This window comes from Aotus nancymaae, unplaced genomic scaffold (assembly GCF_030222135.1).
Source record: "Aotus nancymaae isolate 86718 unplaced genomic scaffold, 86718_ANA_hifiasm-v0.15.2.pri h1tg000010l, whole genome shotgun sequence".
Taxonomy (NCBI): domain Eukaryota; kingdom Metazoa; phylum Chordata; class Mammalia; order Primates; family Aotidae; genus Aotus; species Aotus nancymaae.
In genome coordinates this window covers 64,246,822-64,262,249 of record NW_026988421.1, presented here as the reverse complement: position 1 = coordinate 64,262,249, position 15,428 = coordinate 64,246,822, and the positions used below count along the sequence as shown (strand labels likewise).

Genomic DNA, 15,428 nt, shown 5'->3' with positions numbered 1-15,428 from the left:
TTTTATTGCTACATGGTATTGCTTTATATAGATTTATCATATTTTAACCAATCTCTCTTTGTGAACATTGGGTAGTTCTTAGTGTTTTGCTCTTATAAACTATGATGTAATAATTATGCACCATATACATGTGCATAATTTCACAGGTGTTCAAGTACATCAGTAGAGTATATTATTAGAAGTGGAATTTCCAGGCCAATATATGCAGTTTGTATGAGTAATTTTGATGAAAATTACCAAATTATCCTCCATAAATTGTACAAATTTACATGTTCATTAGTAGTGCCATTCTGCAACATTGTCAACAAATGTGTTTTCATACTTTTGGATTTTTACCCATTTGATGGATGAAAAGGAGTATCCGAATATAGGTTTAATTTGCATTGTCTTATTATGAGTGAGATTAAGTATCTTTTCATAGTTTTCAGAGCCATTTTTCTTTTCCAACTGTCTTTTTATATCTTTACCTAACTTTCTGTTGGTTTGCGAAGTAATATTTTTAGTAATGTTTTATGATTATCATTTTTAATATTTACCTTCCATTCCATTATGTTATTATAGCATTGTTTATTTTTCTGTAGTTGGGCATTTGATCTACTTTTAGAGCATGGCTGTTATATTTTTTCTGCTGAGAACAGTTGTTAAACAGGTTTTTCTCATTAAGATTATTTATTTGGGAGTCAAAAAATGCGATGATCCATTACAGGTTTTTGTGCTAATGAACTATGAGGAAACTACATAACTTACCTGGGTCTGAGTTCATAAAACTCAGAACTTTCAAAATTCGAAATCCCCTAGAGCCATAGCATATAGAAATGGATAGCCCAAAGTAATAAATCTTGAATACCTGATATGATCTTAGTCCTTTCCCCTAAATGAAATAAATTAAATTTTGCTATAGTGTTTTCTGCCAAAGATAAAAGAGAGTGCTAAAGAGATAAAAGGAACCCTAAGCTCACCTAGGCAATTCTTTCATTTTACCAATGGGTGAACTTTTTTTCCCTAAAGATGGAGGATGAGCTTCTTTTGTATACACAGCTAGCTGTTGAGTAGTAGAGTTGAGACCAGCTCTTGGATCATTGGATTCCTAGTCCATTTCACTTTTTACCATACTACTTAGTGGTGTTATTATTGATTTAATTTCTTTCTCCTTTTTATCTTCTGTATCTCCTGTGCAGTTAGATATTGGTATGTGTTTGATACTGATGTCTTCGTCATTTATTTTTAGAGACAAGGTTTTACCATGTTGCCCATGCTGGACTTCAACTCGTAGGCTCAAGCTATCTTCCCACCTTAGCCTCTCGAGTAGCTGATGTGTGCCACCATGCCCAGCTACATTTTGTTTCTCTTTGGAAATTTTTGTTTGATTCTTTTTTTTATTTCTACACTTACCATTATCTAGGCACTCATCACCCAATACCTAGGTTATTATTGCCTTCTGGCTATCCTCATCACTTTCATGTTAGCTCTCTCTGTCTTTGCTTCTTTGCAGTTTATTCCATGCGCTGCTAATAGATTGATATTCTTTAAACCATGTTTCTTTTTTTACCATGATTTCTTCCTGTTAAAGAACTTGAGTGGCTTCCTGTTTTACATGTGCTCTAAAATCTTGGTCTGGCATTCAAAAGTTCTTCTCAAGTGATTGTGGCTTACTTAGTTGATCATATGTCTAGCTGTCCTCTACATCTGTTTAGATGTTGTAAATTTATCTTCCAGCCTTACATATCCCTTGCCTGTTAGAACTTTTGGCTTTTTTGAGGCAGTGTCTCACTCCGTCACCCAAGCTGGAGTGCAGTGGTGCGACCTTGGCTAACTGCAACCTCAACCTCCTGGGTTCAAGTGATTCTCTTGCCTCAGCCTCCTGAGTAGCTGGAATTACAGGTGCCCACCACCATACCCAGTTAGTTTTTGTATTTTTAGTAGAGACGGGGTTTCACCATATTGGCCAGGCTGATCTCGAACTCCCATCCTCAAGGGAGTTGGCCGCCTTGGCCTCCCAAAGTGCTGGGATTGCACCACTCCCATTCTTTTCCAATTTTTAAATGGGCTATGTTATTTATTTTAAACATTGAAAACTTCCAAGTGTCTGTTCTTTTTGTTGTCAGTGCTGAATAATGTTTCCTCCACAGATACGCATGTTTTAGTTTAGTGCTCATTTTTGCTGTAGTGAAGAGCAGTGCTATTTATGTGAAAGCACATGTGGATTTGAGAAATGTTAATTTTGAAGTGAACCAAAAAAAAAAAAAAAAAAATTAGAATCAGAAGTTGCCAGACAGGAAGAAAATATAATGGACAGCCTCCTTGGTGCTGGATTTTGCTAGAGTATGTGCAATAAAATGAGATGATTTCTGGGTGCTGGATTTTGCTAAGAGTATGTGCAATAAAATGAGATGATTTCTGGGTGCTGGGTTTTGCTAGAGTATGTGCAATAAAATGAGATGATTTCTGGGATTGGGGAAAGATATAAGAATTGCATTGCTAAAGCTTAGGTTATGGAAAATAGGAGAAAAGATTAATAATTTTTCCATTTTGTCTATATGAGGGCAGGATTTAGGTCCAATTTTGAAGTCAGACCTAGATTGGATGAAGGAGGCTAGGGGCAAGGTTGATATGTACAAAGTACAAGGTAGTTTATATTAAGAATCAGTGGGCCAGGCATGGTGGCTCATACCTGTAATCCCAGCACTTTGGGAGGCCGAGGCGGGCAGATCACTTGAGGTCAGGAGTTCCAGACCAGCCTGGTCTACATGAAAAAAACTCGTCTTTACTAAAAGTACAAAATTAGCTATCCCAGCAACTTGGGAGGCTGAGGCAGGAGAATCGGTTGAACCCAGCGGGGCAGAGGTTTCAGTGAGTTGAGGTTGTGCCACTGCATTCCAGTCTTAACAACAGAGGAAGACTCTGTCTCAAAAAAAAAAAAAAGAAAAAGTCAGGAGTCAGTGAACTGTGCTTTGAGAAAAATCAAAGGGGCTATGGATACTTTGTATAATTTGAATGAATTACCCCTACAAAATAAGCGGAGCCATAAAGAAATGCCTTTTCCTCCATCAGCCCATCTGGTGTATTAAAACAGTGAGGGACTATACTGAGCCCCGAAGGTCATAATCTAGAGGAAAAAAATCATTTACATCGATTCTCTGGATTGAAGTGCCTGAAATGATCTATGCTTTTCGGGGTGTCCCTGACATTTCTCTGACTTAATCAAAATTTTACACCATTCTGAGACTTAAGACTAAACAAAAGCTTTCGCTGACTAACCCAGTCTCAACTTAATCATTTTTATTTTTAGTTTTCTGTCATTTCTATCATAATATTTTTATATTTCAAGATACAATTCTAGGCCGTGTGTGGTGGCTAACGCCAGCAATCTCAGTATTTTTAGGAGTCTGAGGCAGGTGGATCACTTGAGGCAGGAGTTTTAGACCAGCTGACCAACGTGGTGAAACCCCATCTCTACTAAAAATACAAAAATTAGCCAGGCATCATGGCGTGTACCTGTAATCCCAGCAACTTGAGAGGCTGAGACAGGAGAATTGCTTGAATCCAGGAGACAGAGATTGCAGTGAGCTGAGATCACACCACACTCCAGCCTGGGCAACACAGCAAGCTTCCATCTCAAAAAAAAAAAAAGATAGATTTTAGCAATGTATTGTTTTAAAAATGATTTATATTTATCTTGTTTAATTAGAATGTAAATTTTTTTGGCTTTCTGGGTCTCACATAGGGCTGTACATACAGTATGAATTTAATACATTTTTGTTGAATAAGAACTTCTCATCTGGACACAGTGGCTCACGCCTGTAATCCCAGCACTTTGGGAGGCTGAGGTGGGTGGATGAGTTGAAGTCAGGAGTTCAGCCTGACCAATGTGGTGAAACCCTATCTCTACTAAAAAAACAAAAATTAGCCAGGTGTGGTGGCACATGCTTGTAATCCCAGCTACCTGGGAGGTTGAGGCAGAAGAATCACTTGAACCCGGGAGGTGGAGTTTACAGTGGGCAGAGATTGCACCACTGTACTCTAGTCTGGGTGATAGAGCAAGACTCAGTCTCAAAAAAAAAAAAAGAATTTCGCATTAATTCTCTTGGATGCTGAATTAGTTGTCTTTTGCTGGGTCAACAAACAACACCCCAATCTTTGTGGCGTATGGTAACACACATTTATTTCTCAACAGCATTCTACAAGTCAGCTGTGCTCAGCTGGCTCAGCTTGGCTTGACAGTGGTTTATTCCAGGCTGAGGTTTGTTCATTATGGATGCCAGTTTCAAGGATCAGTGTCTCTTTGGGACATAGTCTTCTCTCGGTAAAGTACAGGAACACAAGAAGACGAACAGCAGTACCTCTTAAAAGCACTTCACGGAACTGGTCCACATTCCATTGGCTAGAGCAAGACATGGCAAGACACAGACCAAAAATTTAAAGAGTAGGCATTCATATGCAGAAGGGGGGAAAAAAGTAGGAAAGTAATTTTGCCTAAGGGATGGGGGATGGGAGAGTATTTATTGAACAATAATATGTACTAATATAGATGTTTCTGATTTAAAACAAAATATTAAAATAAAAATTTTTCTAAGTGAGGTTTTAAGTATAGAGAACCTGGTAAGGAAGGGGGCTTCTAAGGACCTGGAAGTGAGAAAGATTTAATAAAAACTTCAAAGCAATATCAGCATTATAAGGTAGGGAGCAGCAAAGTCTCTTAGACATTGAAGTCTGGAGTTAGTCCTCCCTAGGTTCACATTCTGGATCTATCACTTCCTACCTATGTATGCTTGAGCAAGTTATATTTTGGATCTGTAAAATGTGGGAACCACATTATCTTTTTCATTTCAGCTCTAAATGCATCTTTCATTGTCCTGTTTGTGATACTGGAAGTTTTTCCCTTGCCAGTTACTGTTAAACTTTATCAGTAGAGCGACTAGAAGGACCTGGGGAGGGAGGGCTGTTTCTTGCCAATTCTAGTTTGCTCTGTGCCTTGCTTCTATAGCATGCAGGAACTAGTTGGACACTCAGTGGCACCCAACTCCTAAGGAGTTTTAGCAGCAACTCTCATGCAATTTTCTAGTGAAACTGCTTCCTCATGGGTGCCTTCCCCTGGCATTGCAAAGGTCAACTTCCCAACAAGTTCCACCAGCATGAGTTGTCCAGTAGATGATTTGTTCTGGTATCACAGAGAGTGGCTTTCTAGTGCGTTTTGCTGGCATGGCACCTCAGTAAGTTTCTCTGACACACATAGCTGTGCCTTCTCCACACAATCTGTATCTTTGCCCTGGTGAGTGAGAGTAGACCTTTTATAGACTGGTCTTTTCTTGGTGCTCTGCGTCAACTCTAGAATAGTAACTGCTCCCTATATCTGCTATCTCTTTAACTTCTGAGTAGTAAATTTCCTGTTGTAATTAATATATATATTTTGAGACAGTGTCTTCCTCTGTTGATCAGAGCTCACTGTAGTCTCAACATCCTGGGCTTAAGTGGTCCTCTCACCTTAGCCCCCTGCATAGCTGGGACTACAGGTGCATGTCACCACATCTGGCTGATTTTTTTTGGGAGAGATGGGCTCCTACTGTGTTGTCCAGGCTGGTCTTGAACTCCTGGGCTCAAATGATCCTCTTCTCTCCTTGGCCTCCCAACTTAATAATGTTTTATATTAAAAGTTTCTTGTTTAGGCCGGGCACGGTGGCTCACACCTGTAATCCCAGCACTTTGGGAGGCCGAAGCAAGCGGACCAGCTGAGGTCAGGAGTTGAAGACCAGCCTCACCAACATGGAGAAACCCCATCTCTTCTAAAAATACAAAATTAGCCATGCATGTTGGCACATGCCTGTAATCCCAGCTACTTTGGAGGCTGAGGCAGGAGAATTGCTTGAACCCGGGAGGCAGAGGTTCCAGTGAGCCGAGACTGAGCCATTGCACTCCAGCCTGAGCAACAAGAGTGAAACTCCGTCTCAAAAAAAAAAAAAAATCAGGTTTATAAGTAGTACTTTTCTCTTAAGATTATTCTGAGGTTTAAATGGGATAATATAAGCAAACTGTTTAGAATAGTGCCTGTCATAGAACAATTACTTCAGTGTTTATTAGTAATGTTGGTAGGATTATCATCTTCATCATAACTGCCACTATCTAGGAGTGACATTTCTACTTATTGTCCACAGGATGTTTCGTCTGAACTCACTTTCTGCTTTGGCAGAACTGGCTGTGGGGTCTCGATGGTACCATGGAGGATCACAGCCTATCCAGATCCGGCGAAGACTAATGATGGTGGCTTTTCTGGGAGCATCTGCAGTAACTGCAAGTACTGGTCTTTTGTGGAAGAGGTGAGTATTGTCCAACCATCTTGTTCTTGCATGTATGTTTATTCTTCTGGTCATCTCTGTTGCCAGAAAGGAGTTGATTTCTGTATTAACTCTGTATCAGAATTTCTTGCCCAGATCATTTGCTATTATTAGTATTCGTCTGTGAAATGAGATGTTTCAAAGAATTCAAGTATCATACCAATGCAATAAGTAGGAAGCACTGTGCTTCAAGGTCTGCTTATCTCCTCTTCTGAACATTTTAAATAATGAGATAGGGATAGCAATAGCAGCTTTAGAAAATGAATGCTTTCTGACCAGGTGCAGTAGCTCACGCCTGTATTCCCAGCACTTTGGGATGCCAATGTGGGCTGATCACTTGAAGTCAGGAGTTCGAGACCGGCCTGGCCAACGTGGCAAAACCCCATCTCTACAAAAATACAAAAAAATAGCCAGACACAGTGGCATGAGCGAGGCTGAGGCAGAAGAATTGTTTGAACCTGGGAGCCGGGTGGAGGTTGCAGTGGACCAAGATCCTTCCACTGTACTCCAGCCTGGGAGACAGAGTGACACTGTCTTGAGAAAAGAAAAAAGAAAATGAATGCTTTCTGAGACTTCACAATTTGGTGACCCTGTGAAATTAACTAAGAAACTTTGGTACTTTTGTGTGCCTGATAGTTTTTTTCACTAATTATGGAAAGTACCTTGGAGAGAAGAGAAAATATAGTGAGCCATAGTCTTCTGTTTCTTAAAATGCATAGGTACTATTTTTCTGACTCTATAACTCTTTGTTTTTTATTTTTGTTTGTTTTTTGATATGGAGTTTTGATCTGTTGCCCAGGCTGGAGTGTAGTGGTGTGATCTCAGCTTGCTGCAACCTCTGCCTCTGAGTTCAAGCAATTCTGAGCCTCCCAAATAGCTGAGATTACAGGCATGCATCACCATGCCCAACTAATTTTTTTTTTTTTTTTGTATTTTTAGTAGAGACGGAGTTTTACCATATTGGTCAGGCTGGTCTCGAACTTCTGGGCTCAAGTGACATGCCCACCTTAGCCTCCTAAAGTGTTGGGATTACAGACGTGAGTCACCGTGTCCAGCCTCTAGGGCTAATTTAACCCTATTAATATAGCATAATCTTTCTGGGATGTTACTAAATGCCTTGGGTGTTCAGTGAGGTTCCTCTAGTCTGACTTGGCAGAGCTTGATTGTTTCCTGCTTGTGAGCTCTGGAAATTAATTGGCCTATGGCTCCTTGGCAATTATTTTGTATAGTTTCATCCTAAGAATGCACTGCTTAGTGTTGACTCAATACCCAACAGTGTTCCGTATAGATTCTTGGAGCTCATTCTCTGTGTGACTTTTTCCTTTTTAGTCCTCTGCCTCACCAATTCCAGGCACCTCAGCTTTTCCAAACTTCAGTCTCTGTCAACTTAATTTAGCAAGATCACTGTATTTGGCCTGAGATCCTCTTTGTGGTCTAGAAAATGTTTCCAGACAGCAATTCTGGGCAATTATAGTCTCCATTTTCCTTTTTCTCTCCCTTTCTCTCTCTCTCTCTCTCTTTCTTTTTTTTCTGAGACGGAGTCTCACTCTGTCACCCAGGCTGGAGTGCAGTGGTGTGATCTCGGCTCACTGCAACCTCTACCTCTTGGGTTGAAGTGATTCTCCTGCCTCAGCCTCCTGAGTAGCTGGGACCAGGCACGTGCCACCACGCCCGGCTAATTTTAGTATTTTTAGTAGAGATGGGGTTTCGCCATGTTGGCCAGGCTGTTCTCGAACTCCTGACCTCAAGTGATCCACCCACCTTGGCCTCCCAAAGTGCTGGGATTACAGGTGTGAGCCACCATGCTCAGCCAGGGCTCCATTTTCTTAGAGAGTTGCATACTGTACAGTGTCTGAAAGCAATCATATATTTTGTTCAGTTTTCTGTATTTTTTGCCCCAGTAGGAAGTCAAATCAATTACAGTTTGCTCCATTATGGCTGTAAGCAAAAGTCTTCTTTTTGTACATCATTATATTTCATCAGTTCTGTAATATTTAATTAATTTTAGTATTATATCATTACAGCAATGGCTTCAACTACCAGAAATACTTGTTTTTTTTTTAAAAAAGAAATACTTGTATTATCTTTTGGGCCCCTATTTCTACTTTATTTATGTACCTTTTTATTGTGGTGAAAGATGCGTAACATAAAAGTTAACATCTTAACCATTTTTTTTCTAAAGACATTGATATTCTACCCTTTCAGTTACAATTGGGACAGTTGGGAGAATGAGAATGGGAAGAACTGGAGTGGGATTAAGAATGAAGAGGGGCTGTATGTCTGGAAGTCCATTTAGTTTTTGTACTGGAAGGGCTCATTGTGTCTGGTTTCCATGAGAAGATGTTGGATGAGGACTTCTGTCACATGTCTTTACCATTTTAAAATAGCAGTTCAGTAGTTTTAAGTGTATTGACATCATTGTGAAACAGATCTCCAGAACATTGTCATCTTGCAAAACTGAAACTCGACTCATTCAAGAGCAACTTCCTTGCTTCCCCTTCCCTCACCCCCTGGTAACCCCCATTCTACTTTCTGTTTCTGTGAATTTAAATACTCCTGGTAACTCATGTAAGTGAAGTCATATGTTTTTGTGACTGGTTTATTTCACTTAGCATAAGGCCCTCAAGATTGATCCATTTGTAGCTTGTGATAGGATTTCCTTCCCTTTTAAGGCTGAAGAATATTCCATTATATGTACATACCACTTTTTGTTTATTCATCTGCTGGTGGACTTTTGAGTCGTTTCGACCTTTCAGCTATTGTGATAGTGCTGCTGTGAATATGGATGTGCAAATATTTCTTTGAGACCCTTTCATTTCTTTGGGATGTATACCCAGAGATCATTTGAAGAGCTTCTTCATATAGAATATTTGACAAATTCCAATGCTGCTGCTCTGCTAAGCTGTATCTGTTTGCTTATTTGGTTAATATGATGGATGTCAGGATTAATCCGGATTTCTTTTTTGCATATCCAGGGCTCATGCAGAAGCTCCACCATATGTAGACAACCTGAAGACTGACATTGGTGATAAAGGAAAGAATAAAGATGAAGGGGACATTTGTAACCATGAAAAAAAGACTGCAGATCTTGAGCCTCACCCAGAAGAGAAAAAGAAGAAACGTTCTGGATTCAGAGACAGAAAAGTATGAAACATAGCCTTCTAAGTTGACTAGAAGTACATCCTAAATTAGAGGAATGCAGTTTCATCTTTTTTTTTTTTGAGACAGGAGTCTTGCTATGTTGCCCAGACTGGAGTACAGTGGTACTATTTTGGCTCACTGCAACCTCCACCTCCCGGGTTCAAGTGATTCTCCTGCCTCAGCCTCCTAAGTAGCTGGGATTATAGGCACACGCCACCACGCCTGGCTAATTATTTTTTTGTATTTTTAGTAGAGACGGGGTTTCACCATGTTGGTCAGGCTGGTCTTGAACTCCTGACCTCGTGATCAGCCCACCTTGACCTCCCAAAGTACTAGGATTACAGGTGTGAGCCACCATGCCCAGCTTAGTTCCATCTTTTTAATCATGTTTCAGATGGTTTATACTCACTTTCAAGTTGTCACTTTCCTATTTTCCATCATGTTCTAAGCCAAAAGTACTCTTGGAATGTGAAGTTAAAGGAGGTAGTTAAAAGGATCTAGGACCGATAACCATGATTAGCATATTCTTTCTTAGTTCTTTCAGTTCGGCTGCCTAAGGTGATTCTTTTTTTTCTGGATCTTCCTGATGGTAAATATGATCATATATGTTAGGTTGAGTCTTTGTGGTATTTCTGATATCAAGTTGTAGAGGGAGAATAAAATCTCTTTGGAAACATAACTTCTAGAAAACCAAGTAACTTTGAGGACTGCACAAACTTCAAATGACTATCAAGATTTTATGTGATTAGGCCCTGCACAGTGGCTCATGCCTTTAATCCCAGCACTCTGGGAGGCCAAGACAAGCTGATCACCTGAGGTCAGGAGTTAAAGACCAACCTGGCCAATGTGGCGAAACCCCATCTTTACTAAAAATACACAAATTAGCCTGGCGTGGTAGCTTGCATGTGTAGTCCCAGCTACTGGGGAGACTGAGGCAGAATTGCTTGAACCCAGGAGGTGGAGGTTGCAGTGAGCGGGGATTGAGCCTGTGCACTCCAGTCTGGATGACAAAGCAAGACTCCATCTCAAAAAAACAAAAAAGATTTTATTTAGTTAACACAACCTGCTGTTATGTAGCTTTGCCTCAACAAAGTTTCAATTCCACTGCAGCAGTTCCTGTGATATCTGGTATTTGAGTTCCACAAACATGAGTGATAAACAATGAAAAGGATGGATTTCTTAGTCATTTTGCATGTTAAGGTTAAAATTCAGGGAGTTGTTTTCAATTGGTAAACTATAGCTAATAATGCAACAAGATAATTTGAGTTATTTCTGTGTTTTGTGCGTGTGTGGTGTGCGTATTTGCAAGAAGAGTTCTTTGTAAAATCTGGATCTTCTGTCTGGTTTCATCTGTTAGATGAAGTTTTTTTTTAAAATTTTTGAAGACAGAGTCTTGCTCTGTCACCCAAGCTGGAGTGCAGTGGGATGATCTTGGCTCACTGCAACTTCTGCCTCCTGAGTTCAAGCGATTCTCCTGCCTTAGCGTCCCGAGTAGCTGGGATTACAGGTGTGCACCACCACACCCAGCTAATTTTTGTATTTTTAGTAGAGATGGAGTTTCACCATTTTGGCTAAGCTATTCTTCAACTCCTGACCTCAGGTGATCTGCCTGCCTTGGCCTCCCAAAGTGCTGGGATTATAGGTGTAAGCCACCATTCCTGGCCTAGATGAAGTTATTAAATGTGATTTCCCCAAACCCAAATTCATTTCTGATTGAGGTGAATTTGAACAAAAGTTACGCATCACAAGTCAATCATCAAGTGTCCTTGTTTTTCTGTAATGGTACATTTATTTATTATTTTGCCTTGAGTGGATTCAAAGAAAGCACAACTTTACCCTGTGCTAGTAGTTTTATCTACAGCCCAATCACACTTTCCATTTTGCAAAATACAGATAAAATGTCCCAAATAAACCTACTTTTTTGAATCTACTTCTGTTTTCTGCTCCTGCCTTCTGCTCAGCAGATGGGCATGTCTTATACTTCATAGAAAAAATTAAAGCTATCAGTGTGATTTACTTAAATTCTAACCCTTATAGTAATAAAACCTATCTAATCTGTGTTTGAAATAGTTCTTATTTCTTTCACTGAAGTTTCAGATGAAGAGCTGTCTTTTCCCTGTTCAAGGATAATTGTTTTAATGTCTTCCTTTATCTCCAGTAATCTATTTCATCACTTATTCTGTCTTTATTCTTTTTTTTTTTCAGTCATTCTTTGTGTATTCATTATTTTACATGGTCTAGATAGACATGTTTTCTCTATTCATAATTTAAGAAATAATAAACCACATTTTTATGCCATAGGTTTTGGTTTTTGTTTGTTTGTTTTGAGACAGAGTCTTGATCTGTTACCCAGGCTGGAGTGCAGTGGTGTGATCTCAGCTCACTGCAATCTCTGCCTCCCTGATTCGAGTGATTCTCATGCCTCAGCCTTCTGAGTAGCTGGGATTACAGGTGCCCATTACCACGTCTGGCTGATTTTTGCCTTTTCAGTAGAAACGGGGTTTCACCATGTTAGCCAGGCTGGTCTTGAACTCCTGAGCTCGGGTGATCTGCCCACCTTGGCCTCCCAAAGTGCTGGGATTATAGGCATGAACCACCATGCCTGGCTTATGTCATAAGTTTAATAAAAACATATCTATTATCCTATGTAGATTCAAGGGTTTGATTTATTTTTCAGAGATTGTGCCTCTTAAAATGTTTCTTCATATCTGTTTCATGGATAAATTAAAACATCCTTGTTTCTGAAGCAATTGGTGTCTTACTATAAAGAAATGTGCATAAAATCCAGATCTAAAGTACCAAGTCATTATAATTAGTAACCACCACTTGTTCTCTACTGAAAACGGCATGTTCTTCCCTGAGCCCTCCTTATAGTGCCTCGTGCCTCCTGTGGACCACAGAGATTGTGAATCTCTGGATGCCCCATTCCATCATGGTGCTATCGGAAGTTCAGTGAGAGGTACAGAGACTGAAGGCAAGAGAGATGGGAGCAACACACCAAGTCCTTCTTAAACTGCATGTTTTAATCCTTTTTTCTTCTCCATTTTGATCATCTATTTTCCTCTTGCTGCTTTCCCATTGATTTCTTTTCCTCTTGTCTGGTCCTGTGATATCTACATCAGCGGTCCCCAATCTTTTTGGCACCAGGGACTCGTTTTGTGAAAGACAATTTTCCCGCAGACCAGAGTGGGAGGGGACAGTTTGGGGATGAAACTGTTCCACCACAGATCATCAGGCATTAGATTTTCATAAGGAATACACAACCTAGATCCCTTGCATGTGCAGTTCACAGTCGGGTTTGTGCTCCTGTGAGAATCTCATGTTGCTGCTGATCTGACGGGAGTGGGAGCTTAGTCAGTCATGCTCCACTACTGCTCACTCCTGCGATGCAGGCTGGTTCCTAACAGGCCCCCAACCAATACCAGTCTGCAACCCAGGGCTGGGGACCCCTGCCCTACATGTTGTCCTCTACATTCTCACTTTTATTTTAATTTTTTCTTTTTTTAAATTTATTTTAAAAAAAATTTTACTCAGTGTAGAGATGAGATCTCACTATGTAGCCTAGGCTGGTTTCAAACATCTGAGCTCAAGCAATCCTCCCACCTTGGCCTCCCAAAGTGCTAGGATTACAGGCATAAGCCACTGTGCCTGGCCCTCTCATTTTTCATTTATACTTTTGTTCCTTTATGTTCTCTTAATTTTTATGTAATATTTCAAATATTCAGAGAAAAAATAGAGAATAATATAATAAACACTCTTCCAACACTCAATTTTGTCAAATTTTAATATTTACTTCAGATTTTTTTTAAACAAGAAATAAGTATTAAAAATACATTGCTTTTATACTCCTCTTCAGTCCCTTTCCTCCCCCGTCTTCTTCCATCTTATTCAGAGGGAAACTGGTATCCAAAGTTTGCTTTTTTGTTTTTTGTGGGTTTTTTCTCTTTCTTTTGGAGAGATCTCACTCTGTTACATAGGCTACAGTGCAGCAGCACAATCATAGCTCACTGCATCCTCAGCCTCTGGAGTAGTGAAGACTACAGGTGTGTGCCACCATCCCCAGCTAATTAAAAAAGAATAAAATTTGTAGAGTCAGAGTCTTGCTCTGTTACCCAGGCTGGAATGCGATGGCACAATGAAAGCTCACTGCAGCCTCGAACTTCTGGGTTCAGGTAATTCTTCTGCCTCAGCCCTATTAGCCAGGCCTACAGGCATGCATCGCCATAACCAGCTAATTTTTAAAAAGATTTATAGAATGGGGTCTTGCCCAGGCTAGTCTCGAACTCCTGGCTTCAAGAGATCTTCCTGCTGTTGCCCCTTTTGCTTTGTTTGTTTTGTTTTTCTTACTTTTTCCTATTCAGTGCTTCAGTGGCTGCTTTCTCTCACCTGCTAGGCCTTCAGAAGTAGGTCTTATATTCATAGCTCTGTCCTTACTTCTCATTGTATTGAAGATCCAGTCACTGAGCCCAACAACAGTTTAGCAGAGGTTCTATGGCAAAGCTGTGGAAAATGCTCTAAATAAGCATTTTCTCTAGGTAGCAGCTTACTAAAACTTCACTCCTTTTATGGTCAAGAGAAGCCCTGCAGTAGCTTCTTCTGGTTTTATTCAGTGAATTTTGCTCTGAGTCCATACCTCCTTTTCTGCACACTTATTGCCCTTCATCCAATATACTATGAGCCCCTAATTGCTTTGCCTGTTTTCAGACTGAGGCCCAGAAGCCTACAACTTTATTTCTTCCATCATAGTATATTTCTATGTAGTCTCTGACCCACAGAGATGGTATCTTGTTTTGAACTGGTTATGCCTTTAAAATTTTCTCATCTTTAAGTTTTCTAACGATTTCTGTATTTTTAGAGCACAGGCTCAAAAACCAGAAAATTCTAAGTTTATTGGAATCTCACTGTTGTTTCTCTACTTTTCAGTTATAAAATTGCTCTTTGAATTCTGAGATCCATTTATAGAAAGTGTTGCTGCTGTTTAGACTCTTGCTCAGTAAATATCTGGTTTGTTATTTTTATATTTCAGATAGTTTTGCCTGCATTGTTTCTGAGCTATTCATTTGAGGCTATGTTTAGTGGCATCTTCATTTTAAAAAGCCAAATTATTTAGTTCAATTCATTGTAATTTTAAATGGATTGATAGGAAAACATGAATATTAAAAGATGTAAAATATGTTATATATGCCAAACAAAATGCCAAGGAAAGTAGTGTGCTGATGGACACTTGACTCAGTTTATTTATTTACAAACAACAGAATGAATAGAAAAATGGAAGGAAATTATTGAGCATTTTCTGTGTACCATAGTATATATTTATATGCATGAATCTACATATGTACATATATAAATATTTTTGTTAATGTGTATGTAGACATACACTTATAAAAATATATAGTTTATTGTGTGAAGGAATTTAGTAGCTTGTCTAAAATCGTACAATTGGTTACTCATAGAGGCAGGAATAAAATTTAAATCTGTCTAACGTCAAAACCCTTGCTCCTTATACTGTATTCTTTACACATTATGTCTTTTGGTCACAAGACTTTGTTCATGGTATAACCTTGGTCAGTTATTGTCATGTCATTTCAGTGATCTTAGGATTTCTAAATGTGATCTTGAGCCTTAATTTTTCATTGTATCCACTGTGGTGGAGATTGCTAGTTGTCCACTGAATAGGAGTAATTTGAACCACGTCTAGGCCTGGCTCCTGAGTGATCTGAGCCACTTCTAGGCCTGGTTCCTAAAACCCTCACCTAGTTTTTCAATGTTCTTTCCCCTTTTCCTGAGAGCTGGAATGGTAATGGGTAGAACTGACCTTGGAAGCCACATGTTAGCTGACTTCGTTTGAGTACATGAAAGAACTTTCCAATTCCTGCCAACCGGGAACGTGCACTGTGGGTTGTATCTTAGTGAGAAAGACATTTTCATCTTATTTAAGCCATTGTATTTTAAGGTGTA

The 15,428-nt window shown here is 39.6% G+C and overlaps 1 protein-coding gene across 1 annotated transcript in view; it reads left to right on the top strand.

Annotated features, from left to right (window-relative positions):
* Positions 1–15,428, top strand: part of MICU1 (mitochondrial calcium uptake 1) — a 233,556-nt gene that overhangs the window by 46,841 nt on the left and 171,287 nt on the right. Inside the window, exons 2-3 of the mRNA XM_012460264.2 lie at positions 6,150–6,311; positions 9,305–9,473. Of these exons, the coding sequence (XP_012315687.2) occupies positions 6,151–6,311; positions 9,305–9,473 (330 nt within the window). The 5' untranslated portion in view covers position 6,150. The remainder of the gene's footprint in view (positions 1–6,149; positions 6,312–9,304; positions 9,474–15,428) is intronic.